This window comes from Grammomys surdaster, unplaced genomic scaffold (assembly GCF_004785775.1).
Source record: "Grammomys surdaster isolate TR1022 unplaced genomic scaffold, NIH_TR_1.0 371, whole genome shotgun sequence".
Lineage (NCBI taxonomy): Eukaryota > Metazoa > Chordata > Mammalia > Rodentia > Muridae > Grammomys > Grammomys surdaster.
In genome coordinates, this window is record NW_021604790.1 from 3,867,585 (window position 1) to 3,881,632 (window position 14,048).

General features: G+C 43.1%; 1 protein-coding gene across 2 annotated transcripts in view; it reads right to left on the reverse strand.

Annotated features, from left to right (window-relative positions):
* Nsf (N-ethylmaleimide sensitive factor, vesicle fusing ATPase) overlaps positions 1-14,048 on the reverse strand; it is a 132,378-nt gene that overhangs the window by 30,804 nt on the left and 87,526 nt on the right. For both annotated transcript variants that reach the window (XM_028780624.1, XM_028780625.1), the window contains exons 13-15: positions 10,440-10,535; positions 9,582-9,738; positions 6,397-6,530 (exon numbers count right to left, since the gene is read on the reverse strand). In XM_028780624.1, the coding sequence (XP_028636457.1) occupies positions 6,397-6,530; positions 9,582-9,738; positions 10,440-10,535 (387 nt within the window). The remainder of the gene's footprint in view (positions 1-6,396; positions 6,531-9,581; positions 9,739-10,439; positions 10,536-14,048) is intronic.

Consider the following 14,048-nt stretch of genomic DNA (forward strand, 5'->3'; position numbering starts at 1 on the left):
AGAAAAAATAAACTCATGTAAACTGCCCCAGTTAGAATGGTGCCACAGCCTGCCATCAGCACAATACACAGCAGATGCACGCATGGTGCATACTCTAGACAAAATATACCACTACCCGGAGCAGTCAAGGTGGGCTAAAGTTGCAGCTAGGAGTTATATACACCTCACAGACTCCAAAACCATTAGTCTAAGGAATGTCCACTCACTCTAGAGTCATCAGGGAGAGTGCTGCAAAGCATGTGAGCCGGCAGCATGCATGAAGAAGGACCGGAGGGAAGGACAGTCTGTGTTGGTGTGGAAATGATGAGATTTGCTCTGAAGGATAAAGATAAATCTCTAGAAAACAGATTCTCAGACTCTATCCCCAGCTGTGAACACTGAGGAGCCCGTCACTGCTAAACAGGCTGTAACCCCTCTCTTGCTTGTAAAGACAGAGAGTACAACACAGACCTGAGGGTCATAAGAGACAATCAGACCACGGACGATCTGGGCTCCAAGACAGCATGCTAGAGATACCCCAGGGCTGGGGCAGGCTGGGTAGGGGGCAGGGCACCGCATGTGCTCAAGGCACAGAGCTCACTCAGCCTTGGACTCTACAGACAAGCTAGAGCCACCTGTGAAGAGAGGCGGGCGGGCGGGGCAGCAGCTGCTTCTCTGGCCAGCTTGAACGCTCCAGGGAGGATGCCGGCATTATTAGCTCCATGTTAATCCCACCCTTTCAGAGTCACAAGCCGCAGCAAAGTGTGCTGTAAGGAGCTTCTATCCTTCACTTTCTATAACCTCTTTAGTGCTCTTAAGTAAGTAAAGCTAAGCTCTCTCTGGCAGAGACTGGAAGGGTTCGCTTCAATTTTGGAGTAGCTGGCGTGAAGCACCTCAACCTAGTTAGCAGAAATCTAATGACAAGAGGAAGCTAATGACTTAGAAAATCCCCAATGCAGTAAATCTGTCAGCAATTAGTGGAAAGCACATGCTAATCATATTTGGTAGCACATAAAAACGTAAATGAGCAAATTTAAATTGGCACTATCTGTAATAATCTCTAGTCTCTAAAAATAATTTGGGAGCAGACCAAGCAAACATCAGCTGTCTTCTGACAGGAAGTGGACCTCAAGTTTCAGCAAAGCACTAAAGCTTCTTGGATTGACCTTAAAATCCCTTATTTGTTCTCCTTGCTTTTCAGAGAAAAGTCTTACGTTTTTCACTATCATGATCCACACACAGAGAGGGTATATTCTGTGCTCCACTGGCTAAAAGCCACGTGGCCTCAAAGCTCTGCTCTTCCTCTATATACTCGGCAAAAGACAGTGTGTTCACCTAAAGCAGGAGGACGGCCACCAGGACCCTTGGACACTTCTGGAGCGCCTCATGGCTCAACTCACGCATGCTCAAACTCCACTGAATCAGCTCCATGATATATTAGGATGTCAACCCAAAACATCCAAATTCTGTTGCTTAGTAACTGCTGTCAGGAGATCCAGTTTCCAGCTTTGCTCTTTGTACGGACTAAAGCATAAGAGGAGGGGGATTAGCACCATGACTGTTCTGCGCAGACTACAGTTTGCAGTGGATTTATAGCAGGATATTCACAGAAGATTATTTCTTTCTCACAAAGCTAGTGGGAAGGAAATTTTTTTCTGTTCATTTTCAAACCTTTGAATATAAGAAGTATATTATTAATAGAAGGTCCATAAACATTATTTAATTTTGTTTAAAAAAATTTAGTGATGTCTAGCTTGTGCATTTTATATTGGTACTAAATGTGGTATCAGAAGCACCATGACTAGGCAATTAGGTAAAATCAAATTCTATTGGTATGTTCTTTTCATTTGATGTCATTAACAGCCAGGAAAATAGATCTTTGCAGTATAGATGCAAAAGAAATAGATATAAGAATGAAAATTTTAGAAAAAAATAAAGTTTGGGAAACCAACACAAAATAGGAGAAAAGAGAAATATCTATAAATATTTCAAATATCTTAGTGGAACATATGGCACGCCCCTCAGCCACCAGAACAAGAGGGTAACACTTCATAAATGCTTTGACAGTGCTGAGTTTATCCATGCAGAAAGGATTTGCTGAAGAAGGTAACAGAGGTACAAGGAGAAATTTAAATTAATTGAGAATAGACTATTTTCATGTATTTTTTGCATTCATTTTGGGGAAAAAGTAATAGCATAATTATGGTTCTCTTTTCTCATAAAAACTATCTGCTACTGGATCCAGGTAATAAAGATGTTGAAGGAACTAATTTAGACTATTCTATTTAATAAAGTTAACTTATGTCATTTCTGAGCTTATAAACTATTATAACTGTAAAGCATTTGGGGATACAGTGTTCACCCATGGACACACACACACACCACTAAAGACAGAGCACCAAGCCTTACATGTGCTAAGCAGGTACTCTACCAGAGCCATTAAGACAGTCATTAAAATGTAGCTAAAGAAATAACCAAATGCCAACTTTTCACCTAAAAACTGGGAGAGAGAAATTTAACAACATTAGGTTGGGGCAAAAGTGCAGACAAACTCATTCTTTTCAATTGTAAATTAGCAGAACTTTCTGAAGGGACAGGCCATGGAAAATCAGTAGTATCTTTACATAAAAGATTTGATAGTGATATGCATAAAAAAATCCTCACAAGGTTTGTTTTTTTTTTCCCTAGAAAAAAATGTGTCTCCTAGAAATGTCAGAGAAGCTAAACCCATCAAGTCTCACCAACATGGCTACCTAAACATGACCTGAACAAGGATGACAGCTCTTGGGCCTCAGCCCTAGACAAAGGACTATGGGTAGCTAAGGAATGTTGAGATGGTCTTCCCCAGAAGAGCACACCAACTGGTTATCCAATGCTAGATAGCAGCCCTGAAAACATGCAAGACAAGTAACACTGAGAAGGTTGTATTTATATAGTTAGGAATATATAGTCACACACAAACACACACACACACACACACACACACACACACGCACACATGCACGCACACCAACAACGGAAAAGAAGCTATGAGAGACAGACAGAGAAAGAGAGAGACAGAGAGAGAGGAAGCGAGCACATAGGAAGGCCTGGAGGGAGGAAATAGAAAGGGAAAATGGTGTAAACTTATTATAATCTGAAAAATAAGGATTTATAATAAAAATAATAACGAATATTAGCAATTCAAATATTTAAGATTTACCCTAAAGAAATAAGCAGAAACTGTATAATAATAAGTAAAATTGCCCACCATACTTACTGAAGTGCATATTCTGTCCCAGAAATGCTATTTTACTTTAAATAAATTAACCATCTCATTTAGTTCACACACTGTCTCTGTGTGGCAATTCTCCTGCCTCAGACTACAGAGTGCTGAGATTCAGGAATGCACTAGCATGCTCTAAATAAACATTACCCTTCATATTATAAAGAAAAACCAAAGTCTTAAACACTTCTAGAGAAAATAATTTACTCACGGTAACAGAGACTAGAAGTGTGGCAGAGATGTGATTCAAATTTGGGTCCATTTGCATTAAAACTCAAGTACTCGCTCATGTGATGTTAATCAGACTAAGAAAAGCCTAATGAAAATGTGAAGCAGTGATGTCTCGAGTTTGGTAATTCTATAGAATACTATTTATAACTGTGAAAAAAACTGGAAAACAATTTAAAACAGAAGTGATTTTAAAAAATATTTGTATTACTTTTAAATGATGTGCGTATGTCTGGGTACATGAGTGGAGGTGTCTATGGAAGACAGAAGCATTGGGTTTCCCTAAAGCTGGAGCCAGGGTTACAGGCAGTTGTGAGCTGCCTGATGCGGGTGCTGGGACTGAACTCGGGTCCTCTGCAAGTGCAGTGTTCTCTCTTAACTTCCCAGACGAACTGTGTAAATGCACATTACTCAGCCATTAATAATACCAAGGGAGGCTGTAGTTATGTTTCCTTCCCCTTCCTTCCTTCCTTCCTTCCTTCCTTCCTTCCTTCCTTCCTTCCTTCCTTCCTTCCATTTATTTATTTATGGCTTTCCATCTATCTATCTATCTATCTATCTATCTATCTATCTATCTATCTATCTATCTATGGTTTTCCTTTTTTTGAGACAAGATCTCACTATGTAGACCAGGCTGGCTGGAACTCTATGTAGACCAGGCTGGTCCACAGATCACAGAGATCCACTTGCCTTTGCCTCCTGAGTTCTGGGATTAAAGGTGTACACCACCAGTATATCTTGAGTTTAAAGTAGTATTTCCAATGTGCTCTTTCACTACAGTGAGTGCACGTGAGTGTGTGTAAGTGTTCATGTGTGTGAGTGTGTGTGTGTGTATGGATGACAAGCCTTAATAAAGAATGGAAGGAAAAGTGCAGACAGATTATTTTACCTCTTTAATCTGTCAGTTTTGTATTTTCTCTATTAAGTTTTTTTTTTTTTAATGTGCTTTGGTGTTTTGCCTGCATGTATGTCTGTGTAAGAGTGATCTTGGAATTATAGACAGTTGTTAGCTACCATGTAGGTGCTGGGAATTGAATCTAAGTCCTCTGGAAGAGCAGCCAGTGCTCTTAACCACTCACTGTCTCCAGCCCCCTGTTAGGTCTGTTATTAAGAAAAGCTCCATGGAGAGAGGACATGTAAAGAAAAGAACTGTTTTGTTTCAGAATAAAGTATTACAAATTATTTGTGGTCTGAAAAGAAAGTTAGAACACCCCCTCCCCATTCTCACATTAAAACTGGGGGGACAAGAAGAGTGAAGGAGGCAGCTCGAAGGAGTGGAGAATGGATGGCATTTATATTTCATTTTCAAAATCAACTTGGGCAACTTAGAATATTTGGACTGGTGTGACCCCTCAGGCTTCAGTTGGCCCGCCATTAGGTAATAATGTGAAAACTGTTTACTGGCAAAGTTTTGTAATATTTCTAATATTAAATGTTTCTAAGATACCTATGCTTCATTATTTTCTCTGTCCTAAAGTTTAGTTACAGAAAATAATATTACCCTCAGTCCAAGGAAAACTAAAAGTCTAATGTAGAGTTATTACTAATCTGCTGGGGCAGATTTTTTTTTTTAAATTTTAAGTGTGCACGGATGATGCAGACGGGCGAGTGAATCATGAATCAGAACGATTCTGAATAAGCTGGTACGGGCTCTTAGTTTTATATTCCTTAGCATTCTGCTCATCTAAAACTCTACCTTGAAAGGCTTCAGCAATTTAAAGATTAAATCATAAGTTATTAAGTCATTAATTTAACCATTTAAGCCTCTAAAATCAGCACATATTACCTCCCCCCCTCAAGTCAATTTGCAAGAGATTAAAATAATAAAAATGATACTATCTCATACTCAGCAAGGTGGCTTTGATCTGTAGAAGCCTAAAGTACTTAAAAAAAAAAAGACTTTATAGAAAAACAAGGACCATCCACCCACAACTCAGAGTACTCCTGAGGTAGAAGCTGGCAGCTGGAAAGCAATGGAGTCCTTTTCTGTCTGCACACACTGTTTGTGGACAGGTATGGGAGCGGACGGTTTGAGGGAATGGAAAATATAGCCCGTGTTTCTGTAAGGTATGAAGTCCAGTGACTGCAGATTCCAAGGGTTAAAGTTTCAACACTGGTAGCTTGGGGGTTGCCTGTAGAGGAAAATATAAGCCTGAAGGGTGGGAGGGGCTGGAAAGAGTTCAGAGGTAGAATACCTGCCTGTCAGGTGGCAGACTCACTGGGACAAAACAACACAAGACAAAGAAGAGTATGCAAAATCAGAACCTCACTTTCAGCACTGGTTTCCCGGGGAAGGTCAGGCCACTGCATTCTCATCCCTGACTTTTAAGCACAGTCAGCTGCCGCTGCAGAAGAATGACATGGTACTTGCCAGGATGCCAGCGAGGTGGGCCAGATGGTCCCAATGCTACTCCCTGTCACTCTAACTCCACTAACGGCTCGGAGGTAACAAACACTTAAAGGGTGAGGAGACGTTACATTTAAGAGGCTCTTCTCTACACACGAATGTGGGGTTCTTGGGAAGAGCTTCCATATTTCAATTTGTTCTCTTCCAAACTACTGTCAACTTAATCAAAGCTTAACAGTTTGGTTTGTATATTGATAAAGAACTAAAGAAACAAATGAATTTGTTCCGTTCTTCATGACCCTCTCAAGTGATCTTTCTTTAATCAAACCAATATGGACAAGAAGTGAAAATGGAGCCAGCCAGTGGTGGCACACACCTTTAATCCCAGCTGAAGTAGACAGATCTCTGTGAATTCAAGACCAGCCTGGTCTACAGAGAGTTCCAGGACAGCCAGGGGTTCACAGAGAAACCCTGCCACAGCTTTGTACACGTGCGTACACAGGTACACATATGCGTACACATATGCGCACACACTCATCTGAGATTAGAAATTAAAATGACATCAAAATCTTGATACCTTCTTCATGGCCTGACACTTGGCAGTCTCAGAGAAGCCAATCATCTTATCAGGGGAGCAGATCTTGATGAAGGGGAAGTTGGATTCCTCTGCAATCTTTGCAGCGAGGGCAGTCTTCCCGCTGTGAGGAGGGCCTGCATAAAAAGACAGGCAGAGGAAGAAAGCCAACCTGAGTGCAGGGAATCAAACAAGTTTAAACTTTTATCCACAAGGTACTGAGGTCTCAACTAGCTGCTCATTAACGTCTCCGGACAGCTTCCCAGCAGACGTGTTTCCTTTTATTTATTAGCAACTAAACTTAATGAACTGATTAGCATTTCTCAAAAGGATGGTGAAACGCATGCCTTCGTGCTTTCTCACATGGCCTTAATCTCCCAACCTTCTGACTAAGCATGAACACAAGGACTTTGCTTCTGAAAAGAAAGAAAATGTATACAAATGCGTATCGGGACGTGTATCACTAATTCTAACAAACCTGTTTTTTTCCCCCTTTTTATAACAAAAAAATACAATGTTTTTTTTTTCTTGCAATGATATTGAGGTGCAGGAGCAAATTGCTTTATCTGAAGCAAAGGCGTCATGAGGCTACAGTGCTGAAGACTCACACATTTTCACAGAGGCGATCAAATCCATAAAGTCTCCTGCACTTAGACAACCCCCATTCGTGTATCTGAAAGCACGCCCCTCCTCCCAGTTACAACCAATCCATCCTTTCTTGCCATCCTCTCTGGAATGGACATTAGTGACATTCCTCTCTCTTTAAAGCGAGATAGCTCCCTGCCTGCTGGACCTCGCATCTGTCACCTACGCTTACCCGGCAGTAGCACTTCCGCCCACACTGGTCAGGCTTCCATCAAGGTCCCCAAACTCCACCACGCAGGGCATTTGATCCAACTCCTCCGACCTGAAGTGCCTTTCTTGGCTGCCTGACAGCTGCTCTCTCCCTTCCTCCTCCCTTTGGTTATCCCTGCTTAGACGCCCTTGTCTTTTTTCCTGCTCTGTTTAGTCCTGAACTGTTAACGAGTCTCAGATGAAAGTTCCAGGCTCTGTCTGTATCCTAGCCACATCCTTTCTCTAACGGACTGCCTCTACTCCTGGAACTGCTGGGGCAGATCCGATCTGGGGCGGCCAGCATGCTTCTATGAGCTTCAGACCTGCAAATCAAACACGCTGGTCGCCATTTCTAATCTCATCATCCTACGGAACTTACAATTTAACTGCTCAAAAGTGAGTTCATGGTCTTCCTTCCTAATTTCTGTTTCTCTGCAGTGATCTTTGATAAACAGCCCCGTTTCCCAGGCATCATGTTTGACGCCTTTACTCATATTTATCTTTTAAAGAGATTTATTTTCTTTTAAAAATCTATGTGTGTGTTACAGGTATCTCTGTGTGCCTATGTGTATGCAGTGTGTCAGAAAAGGCCAGAAGAGGGTGTCAGATCCTCTGGAGCTGCAGTTAACGGATGATGTGAGCTTCCTCAAACAGGGCTAGGAGCTGAACTCAGGTTGTCTGCAAAAGCAGAAAGCGCTCCTAACTACTGAGCCGCTTCTTTGGCCCTCTGCCAATATTTAATCTAACCAGTATTTCTAAGCTTCTGGTTCCTTATGTATGACATGGGAATAAAAACAGTATCTATGGCTAGGTGTGGTGGCATGCACCTTTAACCCAGAACTTGGAAGGCAGAGAGAGGCAGGTGAATCGAGGCCAGCCTAGTCTACAGATATAGCTCTAGGACAGCCATCTAGAGAAACTAGTAACGACAACAATAACAACAAATACCACCATCACCACCACCACCCAAACCCAAAGCAGACAGCATCTCCACTCCCAGGTCTGGTGTGAGATTCGAAGGCCGGTTCATGTGAAGTGCTCACAGTAGCTGGCGACTACGGAGTCACATCCCTAGCCCTACACACTACAGACCTTTAAGCTTCCGAGGCTTGTTCTAGAGCTGGCTCCTACCCAGTTCACTCTGATGATTATCACTTATCATTACTATGTGCATGTGTGTATGTGCATGTGTGTATGTGCATGCCGTGGTATGTGCATGTGTGCATGTGCATGTGTGCATGTGCATGCCGTGGTATGTGCATGTGTGCATGTGCATGTGTGCATGTGCATGCCGTGGTATGTGCATGTGTGCATGTGCATGCCGTGGTATGTGCATGTGTGCATGTGCATGCCGTGGTACGCCTGTGGAGTTCAGAGGACAGCCCTGTGAGACAGTGCTCTTCCTACTGTGAGTGCTGGGGACACCACACTTGCAGGGCAACGGCCCCTCCCATTGGCTTCAACCCTAGTTTCGCTCATCTTTCTGCTTGTAGGTCTTTCCTGCTAAGGGACTCTTCATATGCTGCTCCCTTTTCCTAGAATAGCTTTCTCAATTCTTTTGGCCTGGCTAGCTTCTATTCCTCCTTTGGCTCTTGGCTTAACTTGCTTCTCTTAGAAGCCTTCACCTCTAGACCTTAAGGGAGCTGGGATCTCCTGTCATCTGGTCTCCCTGAGCTTCTCTGCTGCCATACTAATGTTAAGCTAACTGGTTGTGAATGGAATGTCCTTTCCCTTGATAAAATCTGAACTGGTCCTCAAGGCCTGAATTAAGCATCACCTCTGATTCCCTCTGACCACTCCTGGGCAAACTGACTGGCACCCACATACACCTTTACGTGTGCATGTGAAAATTAGAAACTTTTGTTGGTTTCGCAAGACAAGGTTTCTCTGTGTAGCCCTAGCCATCCTGAAACTCACCAGGTAGACCAGGCTAGTCTCAAACTGAGAGATCCACCTGTCTCTGCCTCCCAACGCTGGGATTAAAGGTGTGCGGCACCTTTGCCCAACAGGATTTCTCTACAAGCCTTTCCTGTGCCTGGCCTGATGCCTGGATGTCTCTGTGTCCACATCAATAGTTCCGGCAAGGAGCTGGGCAGTGTCAGTCTGTTAAGTACTAGAGAAATGTATCCCTTCAAGAAAGCTAGGTGCTGTCACTTGTCAGAGGCATTCTACCCCCTAATTTTAATCTGTCCTAACATAGATACACGGGCTAGGATATTATTTGCAGATCACAAACAAAGGTTAGAATGGAAAAACACTTACCCCTCAGAAGCCTACTAAATAGCTTTTAAAAACAAATGCTTTGTGTTCTGTATTTTCCAAACCTTTTAAGGCCGTCACTTCATTCTTCTTACCTTCTAGAAGGACGCTAACCAGTGGTGTACGGTCACTGTTTTTTGTTTGCTGGACCAGCAGCTCCCCGTCATCTAGAACTCGGGTCACAGGATCACCCCACTTGATGATTCCATTCATAATGTAACTTGCATAATCCTCTTGGTTTGTGCCAAATGCCTATTGAGGTAAAGGGCAATCTGAAGCATTCTTGCTAAGTTTTGAAACTAAACTATCTCATTTCTTGGTGTCTCTGTCACTGTGTCCTTTGGGTCACACAACCCATTCCTTGTCATGGTCTCTTCAAAGACATTTTGAATTAAGTGATTTTTGACCAGGAAATAAAAAATCTGTCTCGTTTCCCAAAGACTTGAATAAAAACTGGCAATAAAATCAGATATAACTATAGAAGACTCTGGAGAAGAACCAGGTTGAGGGCTGAGACACAGCACAGTGATGGGGAGCCCAAGCAGCCCGAGGAACTAGTTCTGCTTTGTGAAGGCAGAGGCAGGCTGATGTGAGCTGGAGGCTAGCCTGGTCTGCAGAGTGAGTCCCAGGACAGTTGGGGCTACACAGAGAAACCCTGTCTTGGAAAACAAACAAACAAACAAATAAACAAACAAACAGAACAAAACCCAGAAAAACAAAAACCAGAATGTCTCAAACTGATAGTCAGCTCTCTACCACAGGAAGTATTGGGGTAAATACTGGTCAACTACCAGCCGTCAGTGTTTCACTGACATGTCTGCAGTAAGATTCTCTTTATGTTATGAAACCACAGATGACAGCCCATATGTCAGGAGGCCGACCGGTGCTTTCCCTCCTTGATAACAGCAGCCATTGCTCTGTGTGGCCACACCCCGCTCAATGGGCACACTCACTGGTTTGATATCGTTCTCCAGAGAAGCAAGGAAGTCCCCTCTTGTCACCTGCAGGCTCTCTGCCTTCTCCATGTCTACTTCTACTTTTGTGCTGGCCTGGAAGAAATAAAACAAAATGTGAGAGTTGAAGAAAACTTAGCACTATTCCCAGCTTAAGAATAGAAGAGAACTAAGGACATTTTCATAGATCAAATTCTCAGATGTCTGCAAATCATATATGCTAAAGGGATTAATGGCTAGAATACATAAAGCCTCTAAAACCCGACAACAAGAACTAGGTACTTGAACAGACATTTCTCCAAGGAATGGAGACAATGGTGTCCAACATCGGCTAACATCAGAGTATCCTGCAGAGTCTTTCCAGACCCTGTGAATGCCCAAGAGCACATGACAAGATGGCTGACACCACTTGTTCTCAGAGACCTTCAAAGCCAAGTGTGGTGCATGCCAGTGCTCAGGAAACTGAGGCACAAAGGTGGTGAGTTCAAGGCCAGTATAGGATACACATCAACACCCTGTTTCAAAACCCCCAAATAACCAAAAACAGAATGAAATTTCACCTCAAACTCAAAGAACAGCTACAACAAAACAAAACAAAACAAAACAAAACAAAACAAAACAAAACAAAACAAAACAAAACAAACCCAACTGAACAAAAAACTCAGAAAATAAGCCATGGCAAAGATTTAGAGGAGCGGGAACCCTTGGGCAGTTGGTAGGGATGTAAAACTTGAAAGCTCTCACAGAAAGTAGGACTGAGGCCAGCCACGGTGCTGTATCCTTTAGTCCCAGCACTCAGGAAGCAGGGGCAGGTAATCTCTGAGTCCAAGGCCAGCCTGCTCTACAGAGGGAGTTCTAGAACAGCCGAGGGTACACAGAGAGACCTTGTCTCAGGAAAAGTAAAAGGAAAAAAGGGGGAGGGGGGAGAAAAGAAAAGAGAAGACAGAAAACTGGGATTGCCTTATGATCTAACGATGCCTCCTTTGATATCTATTCCAGGGAGTGGAAACTGAGGCGTAGGAATTTTACAGCCATGTTCACAAGAGCATGGAACAAGGCAGTGAAGGTGAAGAAGGAGCCCAGTTGTACATCGACAGGGGAATGGACACAGCCATTGCGTGGCCACCCTTAGAAAGAAGGAAATCTGAGTATCATACAACATGGATAACCTTGTAGACACTGTTGATGGAGGCAAGCCAGTCACAAAAAGACAAAAACTGCATGACCCAACTTGAATGGCATCTTTAGGGTTCTCAAAGTCGTATGGGAAGTAGAGCAGTGGTTATCCTGGCTTGCAGGAGATGAGAATAGAGGGTTACTTTTTAAGTGGATACAAAGTTTCAGACTTACAAGATGAAAAGAGGTCTGAAGTAGAGATGGCCGCACATTATGAATGTGTTAGGTTACATCTATTTTAACACAACAAAGAGACACTCAGGGGACAATGGTGTCGGGCCTTGGATGCACATCAGGACGCCCTCTAGAGTCCTTCCGGACTTGCCGAGGCCAGCCCCACCTTTTGGGGTGGTGAACAGTGCAGTGGAGGGCCTAGGCACCTCTAGTGTTAGAAAGTGCCGCAGATGATTTTGGCACTGAGTTACTGCAGGAGAGTATGAACCTAAAACTTGGACTGGTACTCAAGAGCCTACGTGCCAGCTCCAAACAGTCTGCTCACTGCACCTGGAGCTGACACTTGCACATCTGGAGGAGCATCGAGGCCTCTATCAGCACTTGGAGCTGCCTGGACCTGATGAGTGATTAAGATAGCAACATATTTTTTTTTTCTTTTTTATGTGACTGGGCTCACTCCCAATAGCACAAAGCAAGCAAGTTTCATCATTTTAGAATCGATCATGGCTTTTTTTTTTAAGCATCTTTAAAAAAAGTGACTACAGAAGAAAACTATGTGAAGCACATATCAACCTTCCATTGATATTATGAAATATGAGTCATGTCCCTTTAGGAACAGACTGCTAAGACTTACAAAAAAAAAAGACATTTAAAAAGAAAAACTCAGCCTTGAGGGATAAAAAGAACTATGTTGTCAGAAAACTGGATCAAGACGGCAAACAGAACATATGTATCTATTTCCTTTTTGGTCCCAACCAAATTCCAACAAACGCCAATGGTAGTAGGAAAGGTGAAAACCATGGAAAACCGGCTACTAACTTAAAGTCTTAGGAGCAGAGGACAGAGAGACCCATTAATACAGAAGCAGCAATAAAAGGGGAGGGGAGAGCCTCCAGAGCTGAAGAAAGGTGTGTCTGCAGTTTAGTGAGTGCTGATCGGATCAATAGGAAGAAATCCAGACTGTCTAGACACCCTGGTGCAAACCCACTGAACATCAGAGATGAGACAAAGTCGCAGAGTCTGAGATAAAAACAAGCCTGCAATCCTGGAGTCGAATTGGTGTGATTGTTCTCACTGGCGGTACTAGAACCCAGGAGACAATGAGACTGGTATTCACAAACACATCTAGATAGCCATTCTAGAAAGTGCCTCCCTTATTACATAAGGAGATAAGGGTAAGCACTGTTCCATCAGCATTTTAAAATAGCAACAACCAGAAATCATTCAATGGTAAGTAAATTACCGGCATATTCATTCATTATATTATCCAGTGCCCCAAAACCTAAAAATAACGCATGAGATAACATGTACATGTCCTCTGGCCTCACACTCCTGGCCCAGAGGGGACTTCATTTTTGTTGTTGTTGTTGTTCTGTTTTGAGACAGGGTTTCACTGTGTAGCCCTGGCTGTCCTGGAACTCACTCTGTAGCCCAGGCTGGCCTCAAACTCATTCGATCTCCCTGCCTCTGCCTCTCAAGTGCTGGGGTTAAAGGCATGCATCCCATCCCCCAACTTCCCATCTTAGTCTTCCTCACTACCATGCCCAGTGTAATCTATCTTGCATTTTGTGTGTCAGAGTTCTAGACTGCTTGTGCATCAGTACAAAACAATGTAGGGACTTTGCAAGTACTGAAATGACATGGGGCCCAAGATACACTGGAAAACGAAAAACGCAAATCTCAGTACAATTATACTTATGCCCCTTTCTATAAAGCATGTAAAAGCAAACAAGAAGGGTATCTCCCAAATACTGGCTGACTCTAGAGAGGGGAGGGGAGGACTGTGAGAGCTTTTCTCATTTCTCCTATATGTCTGGCATCCTCGAATACTTAATATCTGACAGACTGGCTTTATAAAGAAAAGATGTTACCAATCTCAGTTTAGGATGCTGAAAGCCTAACCAAGCTGGTGTAGGCTCTGGCAAGGGCCCCGAGTAAGGAAGGACGTGTGTTGTTGGAAACAGTCCCATCTCCAAGCAGGAATCTGGAGGTCTTGTTTTTCTAAGAACCCTCTCTTATGTACTAACAAGGCCCCAGAAGACAGGACTCAGCTATTCCTAAGATCAGGACCCACAGGGATCTAGCAACTACAAAGACTGAGGCAGGAGACTCTAGAGTTTGAGGCCAGCCTGGTCTACTGCGACCTTGCCTAAAAACACAAAGATAATGGACTGCCGAGGGCTCTGGGTATGAAGGTATAGAGAGGACGTTTACCAAGGCTGACAACAGCTAGTGTTTATTTCAAAACTGCTAGTACAG